Source organism: Dipteris shenzhenensis, chromosome 25 (assembly GCF_047967505.1).
Source record: "Dipteris shenzhenensis isolate YYH24624 ecotype China chromosome 25, Dip_SZ_1.0, whole genome shotgun sequence".
In the NCBI taxonomy this organism is placed as follows: Eukaryota; Viridiplantae; Streptophyta; class Polypodiopsida; order Gleicheniales; family Dipteridaceae; genus Dipteris; species Dipteris shenzhenensis.
In genome coordinates, this window is record NC_141620.1 from 12,972,168 (window position 1) to 12,989,145 (window position 16,978).

A 16,978-nucleotide genomic window follows, 5' to 3' on the forward strand; every position below is an offset into this window, starting at 1 on the left:
GTATCTGAGCAACCCCTTTCCAAACAGTCCTCGCCTGACTGCAGTCCCAAAGGCAATGTCGCAGTGACTCCTCTGCAGAATGACGACGAGGGCAAGTAGGGTCAGCCCCAAATCGTGATCTCCACAGGTTCACTACAATCCCTCCATGAATAGAAAGCCAAAATAAAAGAGTTATCTTTCTATTTCTGAGGGATTTCCAGAGCCTCCTCCAGAAGTTCCTATGCAAATTTGCGGTGATGAAGCAGCTGTCCCAATGGGGGGCTCTGGAGGGAATCCAACCCCTACTGCTCAACTGAAATCTCCCGGCATTACCAACCGTGAAACGAAAGAAGGGAATCCCCCTCTCTCGGTGCCCATGATCTATCCACTTCCACTCTCCTGGGTCCCACTGTAAGCACCTGATAGGTGTACCTCCATATAACCACAATCTCTAGGATCCTAGGGCCAAGAGCAGAGGGTCGGGGTCTAAGTACCATTGCAAGCCCGCTCTATGATCCACAAAGCCAACAATCCTAACAAGCTGAAAGGAAGCCTCTAGAAGAATATCATTCGTGGATCTAGAAAGTATACCCCCATCCCCAACGTCAAAGACAAGTGCATCCTCCCCAACACCTCGAAGAGCGATCACCTGAAGTGGAACTGCTGTCCTCGAGAAAGCTCCCATCCAAGTGGCAGAAGTAATAGGCATATCAACTGTCTAGTCCACCGGGATGGCTGCATCTATCTGCTGAATCCTGCGTGCTACCCCTCTGAGGTGACTCACGGAATGTACTCTTTGATCCTCAAGTAGCCTGATAAATGCTTTTCAAGTGCCTATTGTGAAGGCAGGGCCTCTCTCCCATCTAGACCATGGCATGTAATGCGAAGTGCCCAGTGGTCTACCATGCTCATGAAGAATACTGTAATTCCAAATGACCGGCTGCCTATCAATCTCTTCGAGGGTAGAGGGCGGAACCCTACGTAGTGTATTCCTAAAGCTGCCCCAAGCTTTCAGGATGGCAGCCATGAGAGGAGATGCAGGAGATCTGAGAGGAGCAGAAGTTAAAAACCAGCAAGGGCTCTCCACCCAATCATCTCCCAAGGTAGGTGTGCAAGCCTGAATGCATCCAAAAAAGAAGTCCTTCCAAGGTTCCTGCCCAGGCATGAGACCCCTCACCACCACCTTACAAAGCAATGCCCTGCATTGCAAGTCCGGGTCAATGATATTAAGGCCCCCTCACATGTAGGGAGAATAATGGTCTCCCAGGCCACCCTTGCTGCAACATCTGCCGTGCCATCGAGTCCACTCCATAAAAAATTTCTGATTGGTGTAATGAGCTGAGTGATGCACTCTCTAGACCGGCACCAGCATGAACACACAAACCAGGCGATGGCCAAGAGAACCTGGTTCACTACCACAACTCTAGATGCAAGGTCAAGTTTGGCTGAGCTCCAGTAGAGAAGCTTTCCTTATACTCTCCAGTACTGGGGTAAACTGCTGTGCTGGAGAGATGCCCAACCCTACCTGGCATCCCAAATATCTGACAAGAATACCCCTCTGAATCCAGGAGAAGCTAATGTCAACTCCCCAGCCTGGAGTGTCCTCATCGCTGATCCAAAAGCCAAAGGATTTATGCCAGTCAATGTGTGCTTCTGCAGCTGAGCAAAAGATATCCAAGGCTGTTCGGAAAGCATCCAGTGACTGCGAGGAGGCCTCAATAAAAATGGCAGTGTCATCAGCCAACTCACAGTCCAGAAGCTCCTACTCCTATCTCAAGGGCAATCTTAGCCCATATAAACCAGCCTGAGATCTAAGAAAGATACTCATAGCTTCAGCCACAAAAGAAAAAGGAAGGGGGCTAAAAGGCATCCCTGACGGACTGATCTGGAAATCTGAAACCTGTCACCCCTTACCCCTCCAATCAAAACCTGGATGTGGGCTGATTTGTAAAGGGAGGCCACCCCTCTAATCTATGCATCTGAAAATCCGAATCATAGAAGAGTGCCCTCAAGAAAACCCTAATCTACTCTGTCATAGGCTTTCTCAAAGTCCAAGAGTGAATTGCCAGCCTCTGCTTGCTCTTCTGCATAGCCCACTCTGAGGCTTCCCAAAAGAAAAAGATGTTATCAAATATGCTCCTGCCATGCACAAAGCCTGTCTGAGTATCATGGACGAGGTCTGGAAGAAGGGCTGCAATCTGATGCTGATTGCCTCAGCAAGAATTTTGTATAGAGTGCCCAAAAGAGTGATGGGTCTCCAATGGGATACAAAATTCATGTTGCCACCTTTCGGGATAAGGTATATAAGTCCCTTGGTGAGTGATTCAGGCATCTCACCCGAGTCCCAAATGCCCTGCAAGGCTGAAGTAATATGATCACCTATCATATCCCAAAAGGCTATAAAAAAATATGGAGTAAGACCATCTAGACCTGGGCACTTGTCCTTATGAAGGGTGGAGAGCAGTCCTGAGTTCTGTGTTGGTAAATCGTGCATCAAGTGAGCATATCATCTCTGGTGTGACCAACACAAGTAAATGCTGCCAAACCGCATCTCTAGCCACATCTCTGGCCTATGTGTCAGGGTCTACAGAAAGAAGGGAGGCATAAAAATCTGTTGCTAAGTGTATGATGGTATCCGGATGAGACTGCAAAACCTGTTAGAGTCAATAAGCTTCCTGACACTCTCTCTACTATGTCTAGGACCAAGTGTAGAGAAAAAATGTTTATTGACTCTCCCTCCCATCTGTATCCAAAAAGACTCCTGTGCATGGAAGGCATACTTTGCTCTTTGATCTAGCAATGTCTGCAAGTGAGTCCTTGCTGTAGCAAGGCGCTCCTGGATCCAAGCATCTGAGGGTCGTTTCTGTTCCTCCCTCTGTAGGGCTGTCAACTGCCGGCGGATACCGATCTCCCGCTCGAGTACCTGACCTCGCCTAGTACTAGCGAGAGAATGATAAAAGTCGCTGATACTGGCAAGTGCTGTGGCCACATGTGAAGGTGCGGCCATCCCCTCCTGCATGTGAGAAACCTAGATCTCTAAGACTGCCTCTGTGAGAGTATATCATCTGTGTATAAGGCATCGGGGATCCTGATACTGGAAGATCGTCCTCTCAGATGGGGCTTCTGAGATGGACAAAATTACCGGAAAATGATCGGAGGTGGAAACACCAAATGCAATGCAAACTGTCCCCTCTCTATCAAGAGCCCAGTCATCCACATAGAATCTATCAATCTGAGCATGGATAGGCCTCTGTACCCTACGGTTCAACCACGAAAACAAGAGTGACTGGGACTGAATATGAAATGCATCATCTGACCAAACATCTCTACCACTGAATCTGAACAAGAAGGCATCCATGGTAAGGGCAACACCCATAGCCTACAATCTGATCGTCCTGACCAAAGCTGAATGTGCCTTAGAATCCCGACCCTCCCAATCCTTGAGCTTCTCCTAAAACTCGTCCTTAGTTGATAGAGCTCTTCGGACGCTTAACCTGTTGGGATATCTCAAGGTGTATGCCTCAGGCACACCTTATGTTTCTATGTGTGAGTGCTAGAGGCACAGTTAGGTGCCCACAAGCACAGTTAGGTGGTGGAAAAGCCACATAGGATGATTGAGTGAATCTAGGAGCAGATTGAGGAGATGATTGTGGAGCTTTGAGGTCATCAGTGATGTTAGTGACCTTGTATGAGGTGCCTACTTAAGGACCTCTTTCTTCTTCATTCTATATGCAAGTATTCTGATTTTGTGTCCACTCTACTCTTTCCTTTCAGTGTTCCAACATGGTATCAGAGCCATTTGATCCCCCTTGAGCCCATTTCTGCCACATCATCATCTTCTTCCTCTTCTTCTTCTTCACCATCTCTCCCTCTTCTTCCAAAAATTTGCTTGAGCTTGTTCTCCTCCGATTCTCACCCATTTCCCACGCCCTTTCTGCTGGAGATCCCTCTTGTTGGGGCGAATTTCGGGCTGCAAGCAATTGAAGAACTACGCGCTCTATTGGTCGCCATTGCACGAAGTTCGTCGAATCTTCTTCCTGCGTTTTCTCTGCGCTTGCTCCGTTTTTGTCTAATTCCTTTCAGGGCAAGCTTCTCCATACCTAGAGCTACCTTGTGCTGAAATCTGAGCAGCAATGGCTGCATATTGAAGGAGAAAACAGAGAAAAACCAGTCGACTTTGTTCAAGAAGGTGAAGGCGACCTGACGCATATTTTCGCCTCTTCTTCCCAGAGGATCTACTGTGGTATACCAGCTTTCTTTTGCCTCAGAAAGCCCCCTTTCTTTTGCTTTGAAGAGTGTGCTATAAGCCCTCCAAGTTCAGCTCTCTAGTTTTGACAGTTTTGACATGCTTTTGAAAATGATGCTACATAAAATGCTACTCTAGCATTTCTGGTCTTTTGAAGTTTTCAATAACTTCACTACAAGTGTTGCTTCAGTTTTGTTTTGACTTGCTAGACCTGGTTTTGATTGGAAAGTGTTTATTTCATCCACTTCTATGAAGCATGTAAAAAGAAGCATCATTGTTTGAAATCTAGTCACTACTATTTGCTACATCAAGTGCTCATACTTTGGAAGTATTTCAGTTATTTTTGCCTTGTAAGAGAGATAGACACTGCCCAATATCTGGGTTAGACCCTCTCATGGCTACCTTATATAATCTTGAGAAGTTCAATGGAAAAGGGCTTCCATACATGGCAAATGAAGGTGAAATTTGCATTGATGCGGGAGAACTTATGGGGACTTGTCAAACCTACTCCTACCGCTTCTTCTACGGCCTCCAATGCTGGACAATCTTCAACTCCGACACGACCGGCAAGGGATCCAGCAAGAGAAGAAAAAGCATATGCTCTCCAAGAAGAAGAAAGACACATGGAGCTAAGGAAAGGCAATGACACTGCTTATGTTATGAAATTCCAGAAGGGCAAGTATACTCCTTGCAATCACTGTGGAAAGATAAATCACCTTTCAAAGGACTGCTTCAAAGTTAATCCATGCAAGCACTGTGGCAAAAACAACCATAGTGAGAAGTTTTGCAGAGCCAAAGCAAAGACAGAAAATGCAAATCTACTTACAGTGAATGAGCCTCCACAAGATGAGGCATCCTTTGAAGATTATGCATTTTAAATCATCTCTATGTATGCTCCAGATCTCTCTTTTTATGTCAAGGTACTCAGCCTGGATAGTCCTCCAAAATGAATGAAAATAAACTATTGTGTTGTGTGTGTTTTGTAAACACCTCTGGTCACCTTATGATGTAGGCCATGTGTATGTTTTGTTCCATGGTACCTCCTGCAGACATTGTGTGCATGTACATGCAGGAGAGAGAACCATTGGAAGGTCTGTTTGTATCCCTTTTTGTTTACCTTACACCCAAGGGAACCCTTGCTAGCATGAGAACCTAGCCATAGATTAATCCTTGACCATGAGATGGCATGAGAAAGTATCCTTGACATAGCCTGAGGCATTTCCTTGAGGGGGGTTTGTTGGGATATCTCAAGGTGTATGCCTCAGGCACACCTTATGTTTCTATGTGTGAGTGCTAGAGGCACAGTTAGGTGCCCACAAGCACAGTTAGGTGGTGGAAAAGCCACATAGGATGATTGAGTGAATCTAGGAGCAGATTGAGGAGATGATTGTGGAGCTTTGAGGTCATCAGTGATGTCAGTGACCTTGTATGAGGTGCCTACTTAAGGACCTCTTTCTTCTTCATTCTATATGCAAGTATTCTGATTTTGTGTCCACTCTACTCTTTCCTTTCAGTGTTCCAACATAACCTTCCATTCATAGCCCTGAACTAGCTCCCACAAAGCTTTATGGATGAACCATATTTTCATATTTAGCCTCCAGCGGACATAATACGTGCGGTTGAGCTCATTCTCCTTGCTCACACACGAGGGTCCCATGAAGCTATTCCAAACCTGGTACTCCTTATGTAGATCTTGGCAAACACAAGCCATAGAGCAGAGGGAAAGAGATACAAGACAAGATATAGGTGTGGAAGAAAAGTGCCTTTCTGATGTCTCCAATCACGACTGTCTGTCGATCTTCTTGACTCCAACAGGCTGCTGCAAACAGCTGCCGAATTCTCCTGCCTCTTGCACTAATGGCCGACCCTGCTGGCTGTCCTTGAGGTTGGCAATCTGCACCAAAATACTGCCTAGAGCTGGAACAAACAGCCCCTATGAATCGCCTAAGATTACTCCTGCAAATCGCCTGCAATGGCTGCTCCAATCGCACCTCAGTAGCCCTTGGTTGCTGTCCCAAACAGCCGTGAAACAGACAGGCTGCTTGTCGTAGAGGTAGCCGACCTTGTGTACACAGCATGGGATTTGTAGTCAACACAAAACAGCCGCCTCCAAGGGCTGCTTCAGAGCGCCTGTAGCGAATGAACAGCCCTCTACACGTTGTGTGGATAAAAAAGTAAAAATGTTTTTTACTTGTTGCATGCTGATGGGTAGGTGCATAGCTATGTACATAGCTAGTTGGTGATGGCTTTGAGCTATGGACACTCTCATGAAGGACTCCACACTGATGATATACTTTCTTGAGATGGTAGATACTTCTACAGGGACTTCTGGGAGAATGAAAAGCAGTATGGTTGTAGCAGGCACTCCAGAGCATGGCATCCAAAGTGTGATGGTGTTTTGGTGAGGGATGACATGTACTCTTCATGGTTGTCCTGAGCCATATGTGCATGAAAGCATGAGTTTTTTTTTTTTGAATGCCTTGTTTCCATTGAGTTGGGATTGTGTTCGTCATATGTGGATGGTCGGTGGGCAATTAGATGCAAAGCGCTTGTGGCATGCATTGGTGTGTTAAAGGATGGGATTTTGGGCATCAATGGTCTTGGTGTAATGTGGAAGAGTGGTAAAAAAGGAAGCATGACGTGGCTAATTTATAAGGAAGGAGGCCATGCATGCTACGCAGAAGGAAAGGATGCTTCTCATCGACGAGCTGGCAGGCACACGGGATGAGAGCAATGAAGAGAAGTTGGAAGAGGAGCTCCTTGGCTAGCTGGGGGAGCGCAACTGTGAGTTCATGACGGGATCGTGGGCACTCAGAGGAGGCTGCAGCGTTGGGGAACCGTGCAAGGGAGAACCATAAGGGGAGGAACTCGCGGAGAGATTCTGGTGAGCCAAAGAGAGAGCCATTCTGGAGGTCGCTTGGTTGGTCCTGGAGGAGCTGTGAAGACTGCAGGTGACTTGCTGGAGCTGTGGATGCTGAGCTGGTGCTGCAGGGCATGCTGGGAGATCAATTCTGTGGCGGGAAAGGTGAATTTTGGAAGAGGGCTGCTGTTTTCTCTGAAGGAGAGTGGTGGGCAGCCAGTACCCAAGTGAGGGCTTCAATTTCATCGCGGAGAAGTGCCAGAATATGATGCTACGGGGTGCAGAGAAGCAGGGCGATTTCTGGAATAGGTGTTTCTTGTGTCTGGGAGGAGGGCGACCTGGAGAAAAGCATTCCAGTGGACTGGAATTGCTGTCTGGAGGTAGGTGACTTGAAGAAGAGGTTCAGGGTGCTGTTTTTTTGCTGATACTGAGAGCTACAAGCAAAAACGTGTTTGCCAGGAGGAAGAATTTGCTGAAATTCACTACCTGGGTGTAGGAAAATGCATGTACGGTTGGTTTTTGACTAGATTTTGCCAATAGAAGTGGGCTGTTGCTGATTTTTGAGAAGAGGGTGCCAGTAGGAGACTTTTCAGGGTGGATGCTTGCTGGAAATCAGGAAATTCAGGACTGTTTTGATAGTTGTGATTGCTACTGCCCTACGGAAGTGATTTTGAGGTGAATCAGAGCTAAAACAGGAAGGAAAAGTGTGTTTTCTGAGCTGATTAAGTGGCTGCAGCAAATCAGCAGCATTTGGCTCAGTCTGGAAGAACTTCCAGTGGAGAAGACAGGAGGAAAAGAGGGCTGGTCTGACATATTGCAAGGCTGGTCTAAAAATCAGAATTTAGAGAGCATGCAGATCATGTATCTTGTCCCGAATGTAGAGTTAGAAATGGATGAATGATGGCATGTGGTCACTGGTGTTGTTTGTAATAGATGAAGAGTGAGCTGATGTGGAGTGGCCTGCAGAAGATGATAGGCCAAGAAATCTATTGGTTGGTTTTATGTAATGAATATGAACTGGAATAAAGTTTGTCTTTTGTATATGGTTCTTCTCTTCTTGTAGTGTGTTGGTGAACTGTTTGAAGATGTCTACTGGGTGTGGTGATGAGGGTTGGTGGATTTGGGTTGAGAGAGATTGTGGTGCCTTCTGTTTGGAGTAGGGGTGAGTATATGGAAGAGGTTGTAGTAGTTATAAAGGCAGTATAGTGCTCTATCTTTTATGCAATCATCTTTTTGGTGCCTTCACGGAGGACTGTGCACTTTAGTTTACAAGTGTGAAGCTGTGCAGTCAATTGTAGTGTTGAAGAGCTGAAAGAGATGGCACAGGACTTTCCAGAGTTCTGGGGGTTACCACATGAAAGTGTGTCTAAGTTTATGGAAAAGATGGAGTTTACAGCCCTGATGAAGGATAGAGTAACTCCAGAGATCCTTTCTCAGATCTTGACCTTTTGTTTACAGGTCTGATGCAAAAGCATGGTTACAGATGTTTGTGACCACCTTTAGAAATGCTCAACAGCATGACCCTGAGTATGGTGTGGTCAGAGCTGCTTTCTTGGCACAGTTTATCCATGTAAGGAGTCCGAATGAAGTATGGAAGGAGTTGTGCAAAATTCAGCAAAAGGATATTCAAGATGTGGATCAGTATCTGATAGAGTTTGGTAGACTTTGGAGTCTATGGTGCGAGGCTTTAATTCTTGAAGTACCCCCGCAGATGATAAAGAGAGACCGGTTTGTGGTTGGTCTGGAGCCTACCCTCCGTCTGAAGGTGGAGCTGAAGAATCTGGATAGCTTTGAGGAGGCTGTCAGAGTTGCTTGTGAGAAGGAGTGGAAGGTGAAGCGTCTGAGGCAGTTGGGAATACAAGAAGAACTGAATAAGTATGTGAATGTTTCAGAGATGGTGAATGTATATCCTTAGAAAGAAGCTATAGCAATTCCTAAACAGGAGGATTCATTGAAGAAAGATATTCATGAAGCAGTGGAGCTCATGAAGTCCTTAAGCTTGAATTGGTGTGCTGAGAAGGAAGACTGATGCATCATCTGGTTCTGAAGGAAACTCGGCAGATATTGGAAGAGGGAGAGGGTATCCGAGTAATGTGCAATGCTGGAATTGTGATGTGCAATGCTGGAATTGTGGTGAGTGGGGTCATATCAGTCCGCAATGTGAGAAACCAGCCAAAGCTAATGGTGGTATGTATCAGTTGTCTACAGGAATGAATGATAGGGTGATTGACCCTAGTGTGTAGATGAAGGATGCAATTCAGCCCAATGTTCATGAAGTCTGTAAGGTCACATTTGCAGAGCAGGATATGGGACAAATTAACCTGTTGGAAATGGAGAAGGGTAAGGTTTTTGGAATCAGCCCTGAAGAGTTTTCAGAAGATGAGGAGGATGGAAGTATTGATGATGTGCAGCCAGTTATGGTTCAGTCTATGATTAGGGAAGTGATGAAGACTCCAGTGTGCTATCTACCATGTGAACAGTTTACTAATTTTTCTTTGCATGTTATCAGGGATGAGGATAAGGGTTCCTGTATGTCTGTTTGTCATGATTTTAATGTGGAAGAGGCTGCTGGTCATACTGTTAAACAGGCTGAAACTGATTATGAGCATGTTGATTGTACTTCTGAATCTTGGTAGAGAAATCCGGATATGTTGTTTAAGAAGATTATTGATGATGCTGTAGATTGTGAAAGTGATGTTGATGCTGAGGAACCTGATGTGTTTGAGTATGGATATGACTTGGATGATCTCTTTGATTCAGAAATGAGTAATGACTTGCATGTGCCTGTACTTCAGCCAGTCAAGGTAGAATGTGATGATCAAAATGTTACTAATGAAGATACTATGGATGAAGTACATATTGATGAGCCGGGTGATGAGTTGGATATTACAGCTTGTGAGAATTTGGATGATGAGCTGAACTGTATTCCTGATAATGCATTGGATGATCTGTTGGAATTGGCTTCCTTGGAGAAGATAACAAATACTTGCATACCAGTTGTGCAGGAAGGGAGTGATGGTGTGACTGATGATGAGTTAGATGATATTTTGGATGATGATGTGATAGATTTTGCATGTGTGGTTGCTGATCATAAGGTGTGTGTTTCTTGTCATGCCCAAGAGAATGAGTCAGTTGTCAGTAGTGAGAATGCATGTGAGGCTATTGTTGTTGGGCAGGGGGACCAAGATGCTTTGCCTGGTAGTTTAGGAAGCTTAGACTTGGTAGAGATGCCTTTGCAAGATGTGGAGAATCTTGAAGGATCACCAGGGGTCTTGAAGCTAGAGAAACTACAGGGAAGTGGCAATGATGAGTCTACAGTGCATGAAGTTGCTGTGTTTGATGTTGATGGGCTGAAGGGAAATGAGTTTATGGTGGATACACCTCATGTTGATGCTCAACATATGGATGAGTGGTCTAGCTACAGTGTCAGCTTGGCAGTTTATCCAGAGGAAGAGTTGGAAACCAATGATGTAGGTTGCAAATTGGATGACCATGAGATGGAAGTTGATGATCAAATGTTTGTTAATTCAGTATATGATTATGAGTGGGATTCAGATGTGTCAGAGAGGAGTATAAGTGAGGAATAACCGGTTGTTTCCATCACAAGATTATGTGAGCTGGTATGAAGGAGGAAATGCAATAGTATATATTGATGATGCCATATATAAAGAACCCAAGGGGTTGCTGAAAATGGAAGATCGTGACAGGATGTATCAATGGCTATTTGACAGAGGAAAATGCTTGAAGAATTGGAAGGTGTATGCACCGAGATTTCCTTTTGATCCAGGGGGATGGTGGATTATGTATATCTGGCAGTGGAGGGTTCAAAGTTATCCTTTTGATCTGGGAGGAGAAAAGCAGAGGCATAGAGTACAAGCTTGCTTTGTTTTTTTTCCGGGTGGTTTGCTGATTTTTTTCTTTTAGCTGCTGGACATGAATGTAATAGCAGAAGAGAAGGGGTTGCTAGAGATGTGTGGATAAAAAAGTAAAAATGTTTTTTACTTGTTGCATGTTGATGGGTAGGTGCATAGCTATGTACATAGCTAGTTGGTGATGGCTTTGAGCTATGGACACTTTCATGAAGGACTCCACACTGATGATATACTCTCTTGAGATGGTAGATACTTTTATAGGGACTTTTGGGAGATAATGAAAAGTAGTGTGGTTGTAGCAGGCACTCCAGAGCATGGCATCCAAAGTGTGATGGTGCTTTGTTGAGGGATGACATGTACTCTTCATGGTTGTCCTGAGCCATATGTGCATGAAAGCATGAGTTTTTTTTTTTTTTAATGCCTTGTTTCCATTGAGTCGGGATTGTGTTCATCATATGTGGATGGTCGGTGGGCAATTAGATGCAAAGCGCTTGTGGCATGCATTGGTGTGTTAAAGGATGGGATTTTGGGCATCAATGGTCTTGGTGTAATGTTTTGAGGCAAGGTGGAAGAGTGGTAAAAAAGGAAGCATGACGTGGCTAATTTATAAGGAAGGAGGCCATGCATGCTACGTAGAAGGAAAGGATGCTTCTCGTCGACGAGCTGGCAGGCACATGGGATGACAGCAATGAAGAGAAGTTGGAAGAGGAGCTCCTTGGCTAGCTGGGGGAGGGCAACTGTGAGTTCGTGAAGGGATCGTGGGCACTCAGAGGAGGCTGCAGCATTGGGGAACCGCGCAAGGGAGAATCATAAGGGGAGGAACTCGCGGAGAGATTCTGGTGAGCCAGAGAGAGAGCCATTCTGGAGGTCGCTTGGTTGGTCCTGGAGGAGCTGTGAAGACTGCAGGTGACTTGCTGGAGCTGTGGATGCTGAGCTGGTGCTGCAGAGCATGCTGGGAGATCAATTCTGTGGCGGGAAAGGTGAATTTTGGAAGAGGGCTGCTGTTTTCTCTGAAGGAGAGTGGTGGGCAGCCAGTTCCCAAGTGAGGGCTTCAATTTCATCGCGAAGAAGTGCCAGAATATGATGCCACGGGGTGCAGAGAAGCAGGGCGATTTCTGGAATAGGTGTTTCCTGTGTCTGGGAGGAGGGCGACCTGGAGAAAAGCATTCCAGTGGACTGGAATTGCTGTCTGGAGGTAGGTGACTTGAAGAAGAGGTTCAGGGTGCTGTTTTTTTGCTGATACTGAGAGCTACAAGCAAAAACGTTTTTGCCAGGAGGAAGAATTTGCTGAAATTCACTACCTGGGTGTAGGAAAATGCATGTACGGTTGGTTTTTGACTGGATTTTGCCAGTAGAAGTTGGCTGTTGCTGATTTTTGAGAAGAGGGTGCCAGTAGGAGACTTTTCAGGGTGGATGCTTGCTGGAAATCAGGAAATGCAGGACTGTTTTGATAGTTGTGATTGCTACTGCCCTACGGAAGTGATTTTGAGGTGAATCAGAGCTAAAACAGGAAGGAAAAGTGTGTTTTCTGAGCTGATTAAGTGGTTGCAGCAAATCAGCAGCATTTGCCTCAGTCTGGAAGAACTTCCAGTGGAGAAGACAGGAGGAAAAGAGGGCTGGTCTGACATTTTGCAAGGCTGGTCTAAAAATCAGAATTTAGAGAGCATACAGATCATGTATCTTGTCGTGAATGTAGACTTAGAAATGGGTGAATGATGGCATGTGGTCACTGGTGTTGTTTGTAATAGATGAAGAGTGAGCTGATGTGGAGTGGCCTGTAGAAGATGATATGCCTGAAGAAATCTATTGGTTGGTTTTATGTAATGAATATGAACTGGAATAAAGTTTGTCTTTGTATATGGTTCTTCTCTTCCTGTAGTAGTGTGTTGGTGAACTGTTTGAAGATGTCTACTGGGTGTGGTGATGAGGGTTGGTGGATTTGGGTTGAGAGAGATTGTGGTGCCTTCTGTTTGGAGTAGGGGTGAGTATATGGAAGAGGTTGTAGTAGTTATAAAGGCAGCATAGTGCTCTATCTTTTATGCAATCAACGTGTCAAGCCTTCACAAATTGCACCTGAATTCTACCCTTGATCCCTGACCGACCTAATCATCTACTATCATGTGAGAGTGGTAAAGCATATATCAATAGAGAGAGAGAGAGAGAGAGAGAGAGAATTGACACAAGCAAGAGGCAATGGCAACTGTACATACAGCAGGGGATCCACCCAAAGAGGAGAGAAATGCTCCAAGAGATGATGAACAAGAGAGAAGGGCAAGGCCTTATATAGGCCTGCCAAGAGGCCAACCCAGGGACAGCCATGTGGCCGACCCAGGGTCAGTCAGCAGACTAGGCCTGGTCGGTCGACCCGACCTACAGGTCTGTTGATCCGACCAGGGTTAGGCCTTGAAATGGCCTGGCCAGGTGGCTGAGCCATGAAGCCCTCACTACAGCCTTGGAAAGGCTGTACCCACAAGGAATCCTATCAATAGGGCGGGCACACACACCCTCACTCACTATGAGATGCACATAACTCCAATACTCTCTTGGGTGCGCTCTTGTTGTATTCTTTGACCTTCTTTGCATAAAAAGGACCACCGTTTTTCCTCTTTCTTGATCTTGGTTTAGTGATATAAGGTTCTTGCTTAATCCTCACTTTATTTTATTTATATATATATTATGGAGAGACAGAGAGAGAGAGCCTTATATACAGAAGACTGCAAGAGCTAACAATATTAACGTCATATGAATGCCAAATCTTTGATAAGACTGTCCAATGCACCTCATGCACAAAAGAATGCGCTAAAAAGGGCACATCAATGTGGGTAACGCTAGGGTGACAGTTGGTGTCAATAAACAACTGCAAACTCATTGTAAATCACTTTGTAGTTGTTAGCCTGATCTACTTCCTTTTTCTGTAAGTTTGCTAATTCCGTCCTGGATCATGTGCAGGAACACTGGGTATGAAATATGAGCAATTAGGAGGCCATGTGCGGTATATGGGCAAGCCTGATTTCGTAAGAGCGAGAACTCTTTTACCACTGTATTCGGTGGTTTCAGATAATTGTAGCATTCTGTGGCATTTAATAGAGACCATGAAAGCATCCCCCTAGGGACTATTTAGGAATGAGCTGCCAATGGGTAGAAGGAAGTGAAAGGTGAATCGATGATCTGGTGGAAGGCGGAAACTTGGCTTTTAAATCAAAGGTTTCAGGCCTTAACGGGCTCCTAGTAACAATATTTTGGTGTATGTGATTCTCATTAGTCATTTCCTAATCCTGGCAGTATGTGCAGGTAATCTACCAGGCTGCAGCCGAACTGACAGGAATTGAACCTGCTCACATGCTTGCTGTGGGAGATTCTCTCTTCCATGACATTCAAGGTGCAGTTAAAAATGGTATCGACTCTGTATTTGTTGCAGGTGGAATTCATGCAAGTGAGCTTGGCATTGTCAACATCGGGGAGCAACCTGAAGAAGACAAGCTTGAAATTCTCTTTGAAACTCAAAAGATATATCCTTCATATGTCATCCCCATGTTTATGTGGTGAGTGAAGTATTTTTCCTGAAACTCATGGCTGAGAATAATTGGAAACGTTTCATTTTAAGCTTCTTCCATGGGGAACTGTATAGGTATTGTGTGTATTTACTGTGTTAGTTCTATAACTCAGCTGGTGCCTACAGACAACAAAGAATAGTTGTTATAGTAGCTTTGTCCATGCTGGCAACTCAGCAGACAGGGAAAGGGGATGCGCAGGGGGCAGGGGGTTCTTCTTGCAGCTACAGCTAATGGATTGTCGTTGGAGGGATAAGGGTGGATTAAGGCCTTTTGAAGCTGAGAATTCATGGAGGTTGCAGCTGAGGCTTGTTGTTTTTCTTCTCTTTGTAACAGGGGTTGAGATGGCCAAAGCCAATGGTTGTATGTGGAAATCTTTTAAGAAATGCCAGTATGTATTTTTCATCAGAGTAAAATGAAGCCCAACAGGCTTGCAATGCATTTAATCAATTTTGTATGTGTTTGGATTTTTTAAGATGAGGGTTAATTAACAAGACTGCTATGGGCCTGGGCTTCTTTCTAGAAGATGTTCTTTTAAAAGTTATCTTAGATAACATGGGGGCCTATGAGACAAAATACAAGCCAAAAAGTAACCCATACAAGCCACATAGGGCTGAAGCAAAGGGTTCACTAAGACCCTTGCTGAAAGCTAAAGTGCTAAACTAGTGAATCAAATGTCCAAATACTAGAGTAGCAAAAGCAAAATAACAGAGAAGTATCAGGTGCTCAGAGCTAGCACTCCTAGTACATGCTGAGGTTTCGTATATCCAGGTGGCACGTAGCATATTAGATAATCTCTTGCCAATTGTTGACGAGAGTGACTGATGGAAAGACATGCTATGAGCTGGGTGCAATGTTTTTATATTAGATTTTGCATACCGCGAATTTAAAATCAGCACACTGGAAAAATAATGGTTACTATACTGAGTCTAACCTGATGGAGGAGATGTAGGCTAGGATTCATGCATTGCCCAATGGGTTTGCAATGCCTTTAATCCACCTCATAAAGAGGCTCAATTGAAAAGACTGCCATTAGCCTGGGGCTTCTTTCTGTCAGACGTCTGTTTAAAAGTTATGTTAGAGTTCTCTGGAAAAAAAAAAAAGTTATGTTAGAGTGGACATGGGAAGATAATGCCATCGTTTGTCTACTGCTTAAAAGCAGCGTATTTGCAGAGTGCAATGTTTTTATTTTAGACATAGCATACTGAGAGTTAAAATTCAGCACACTAGAAAATAAGATTCATATGATAGGCCTAGCTTTACATGTTTGGTAAGTATGTTTTTAAAAAAGAACAAAAGAATTTGTGTTTTAAGTGTCTCAAATGTCAAATTGTAATGAATTTTGGTCGAGTGTCATATTCCTCAAATCAAATGACTTTTAGGGATCGAGATGTAGTGAAGCTTGCTGCCTACAATTTATACTCAAATAAGATGACTTGTTCTCTTTCAAAGTTGTTCTAAGGCAAATGCTTTTCCAAAATATTATTTATTCACTAGTAATGGCCAACCTCCTGTGAGTGATGGAATGTAAATAATAATTTATTAATAACTGTACAATGCCAAAACAACCACTGCCTCCATCATTGCGGCTTTGAGTAGGTTTAGATTTATATGAGTAAACACTAATCCATTCCTTAGGAGCCCTTTGAGACACCTAACCTTCCCTAATGTGCCAATTGGTTGCCTTCTTTATTTGCAAGGAATTTCAAGTAATGCAATTTTGAATGAACACTTGCTTGCATCTATAGAATAAGTTTTCAATGTTTTTGAATAAATTGTTATATCCTATATAGCCTAGTATACATGCTTCACCATGAAAAATAGGATATATACCCTATACAAGCTAGGATACATACTTCACCATGCAAAATATCATTTGTAATTGTTATATCGTATATAGTCTAGGATATAGCATTTGCAATGGTTAATAACTCATTTTGGAAGGATATGTTTTAAAAATTTGGTCTCATATAGTCTTATATTCAATGTGTAGATTAGTTTAGACACAAAGTTTGTCAATGCCATTAAGCAGCACATAAGTCATGTATCATGCAACTTACTCATTTGCAATGTATTTCTGAACCTCACAAAATATACTACACATGATCATGCTTTGCACAAATCTTGGCTTCTCGAAAGCTTCTAACTTGTGTGCCTCTAGGAATCAAAAGAGAAACTAAATCTAGAATAATAACGCAATGATAGAAAATAATTGTTACATCAAGAGCTTAGCTTCAAGCTTCATTTTTATCACTTTAATCCCTTCTTTATTCAACCATGGAGAATATGTTGAGATATGGTGTCATGAGCACATAATTAGAGGCTACGGTATGGTGTAGGAATGCATTAAAGTAGCCACCCTAAGATGTGGACTACATGATGTGAAGATATGGGTTGAGGATATCCACAAAGAGAGATGTGGATCAGAGGATTTTACAAGTGTTGACTATTCCAAGGGTACTCTATATAA

The 16,978-nt window shown here is 44.0% G+C and overlaps 1 protein-coding gene across 2 annotated transcripts in view; it reads left to right on the forward strand.

The window, feature by feature from the left end:
- The window catches only part of LOC147885467 (Haloacid dehalogenase-like hydrolase (HAD) superfamily protein), a 32,340-nt gene extending 17,393 nt beyond the window's left edge, over positions 1 to 14,947 (forward strand). Inside the window, exons 7-9 of one of the 2 annotated variants that reach the window (XM_087396424.1) lie at positions 13,907 to 13,971; positions 14,249 to 14,499; positions 14,845 to 14,947. In XM_087396424.1, the coding sequence (XP_087252550.1) occupies positions 13,907 to 13,971; positions 14,249 to 14,499; positions 14,845 to 14,851 (323 nt within the window). In that variant the 3' untranslated portion in view covers positions 14,852 to 14,947. Of the gene's footprint in view, positions 1 to 13,906; positions 13,972 to 14,248; positions 14,771 to 14,844 lie in introns of those variants that run through there. The other variant, XM_087396425.1, reaches the window with a different exon arrangement.
- The last annotated feature ends 2,031 nt before the right edge of the window (positions 14,948 to 16,978 follow it).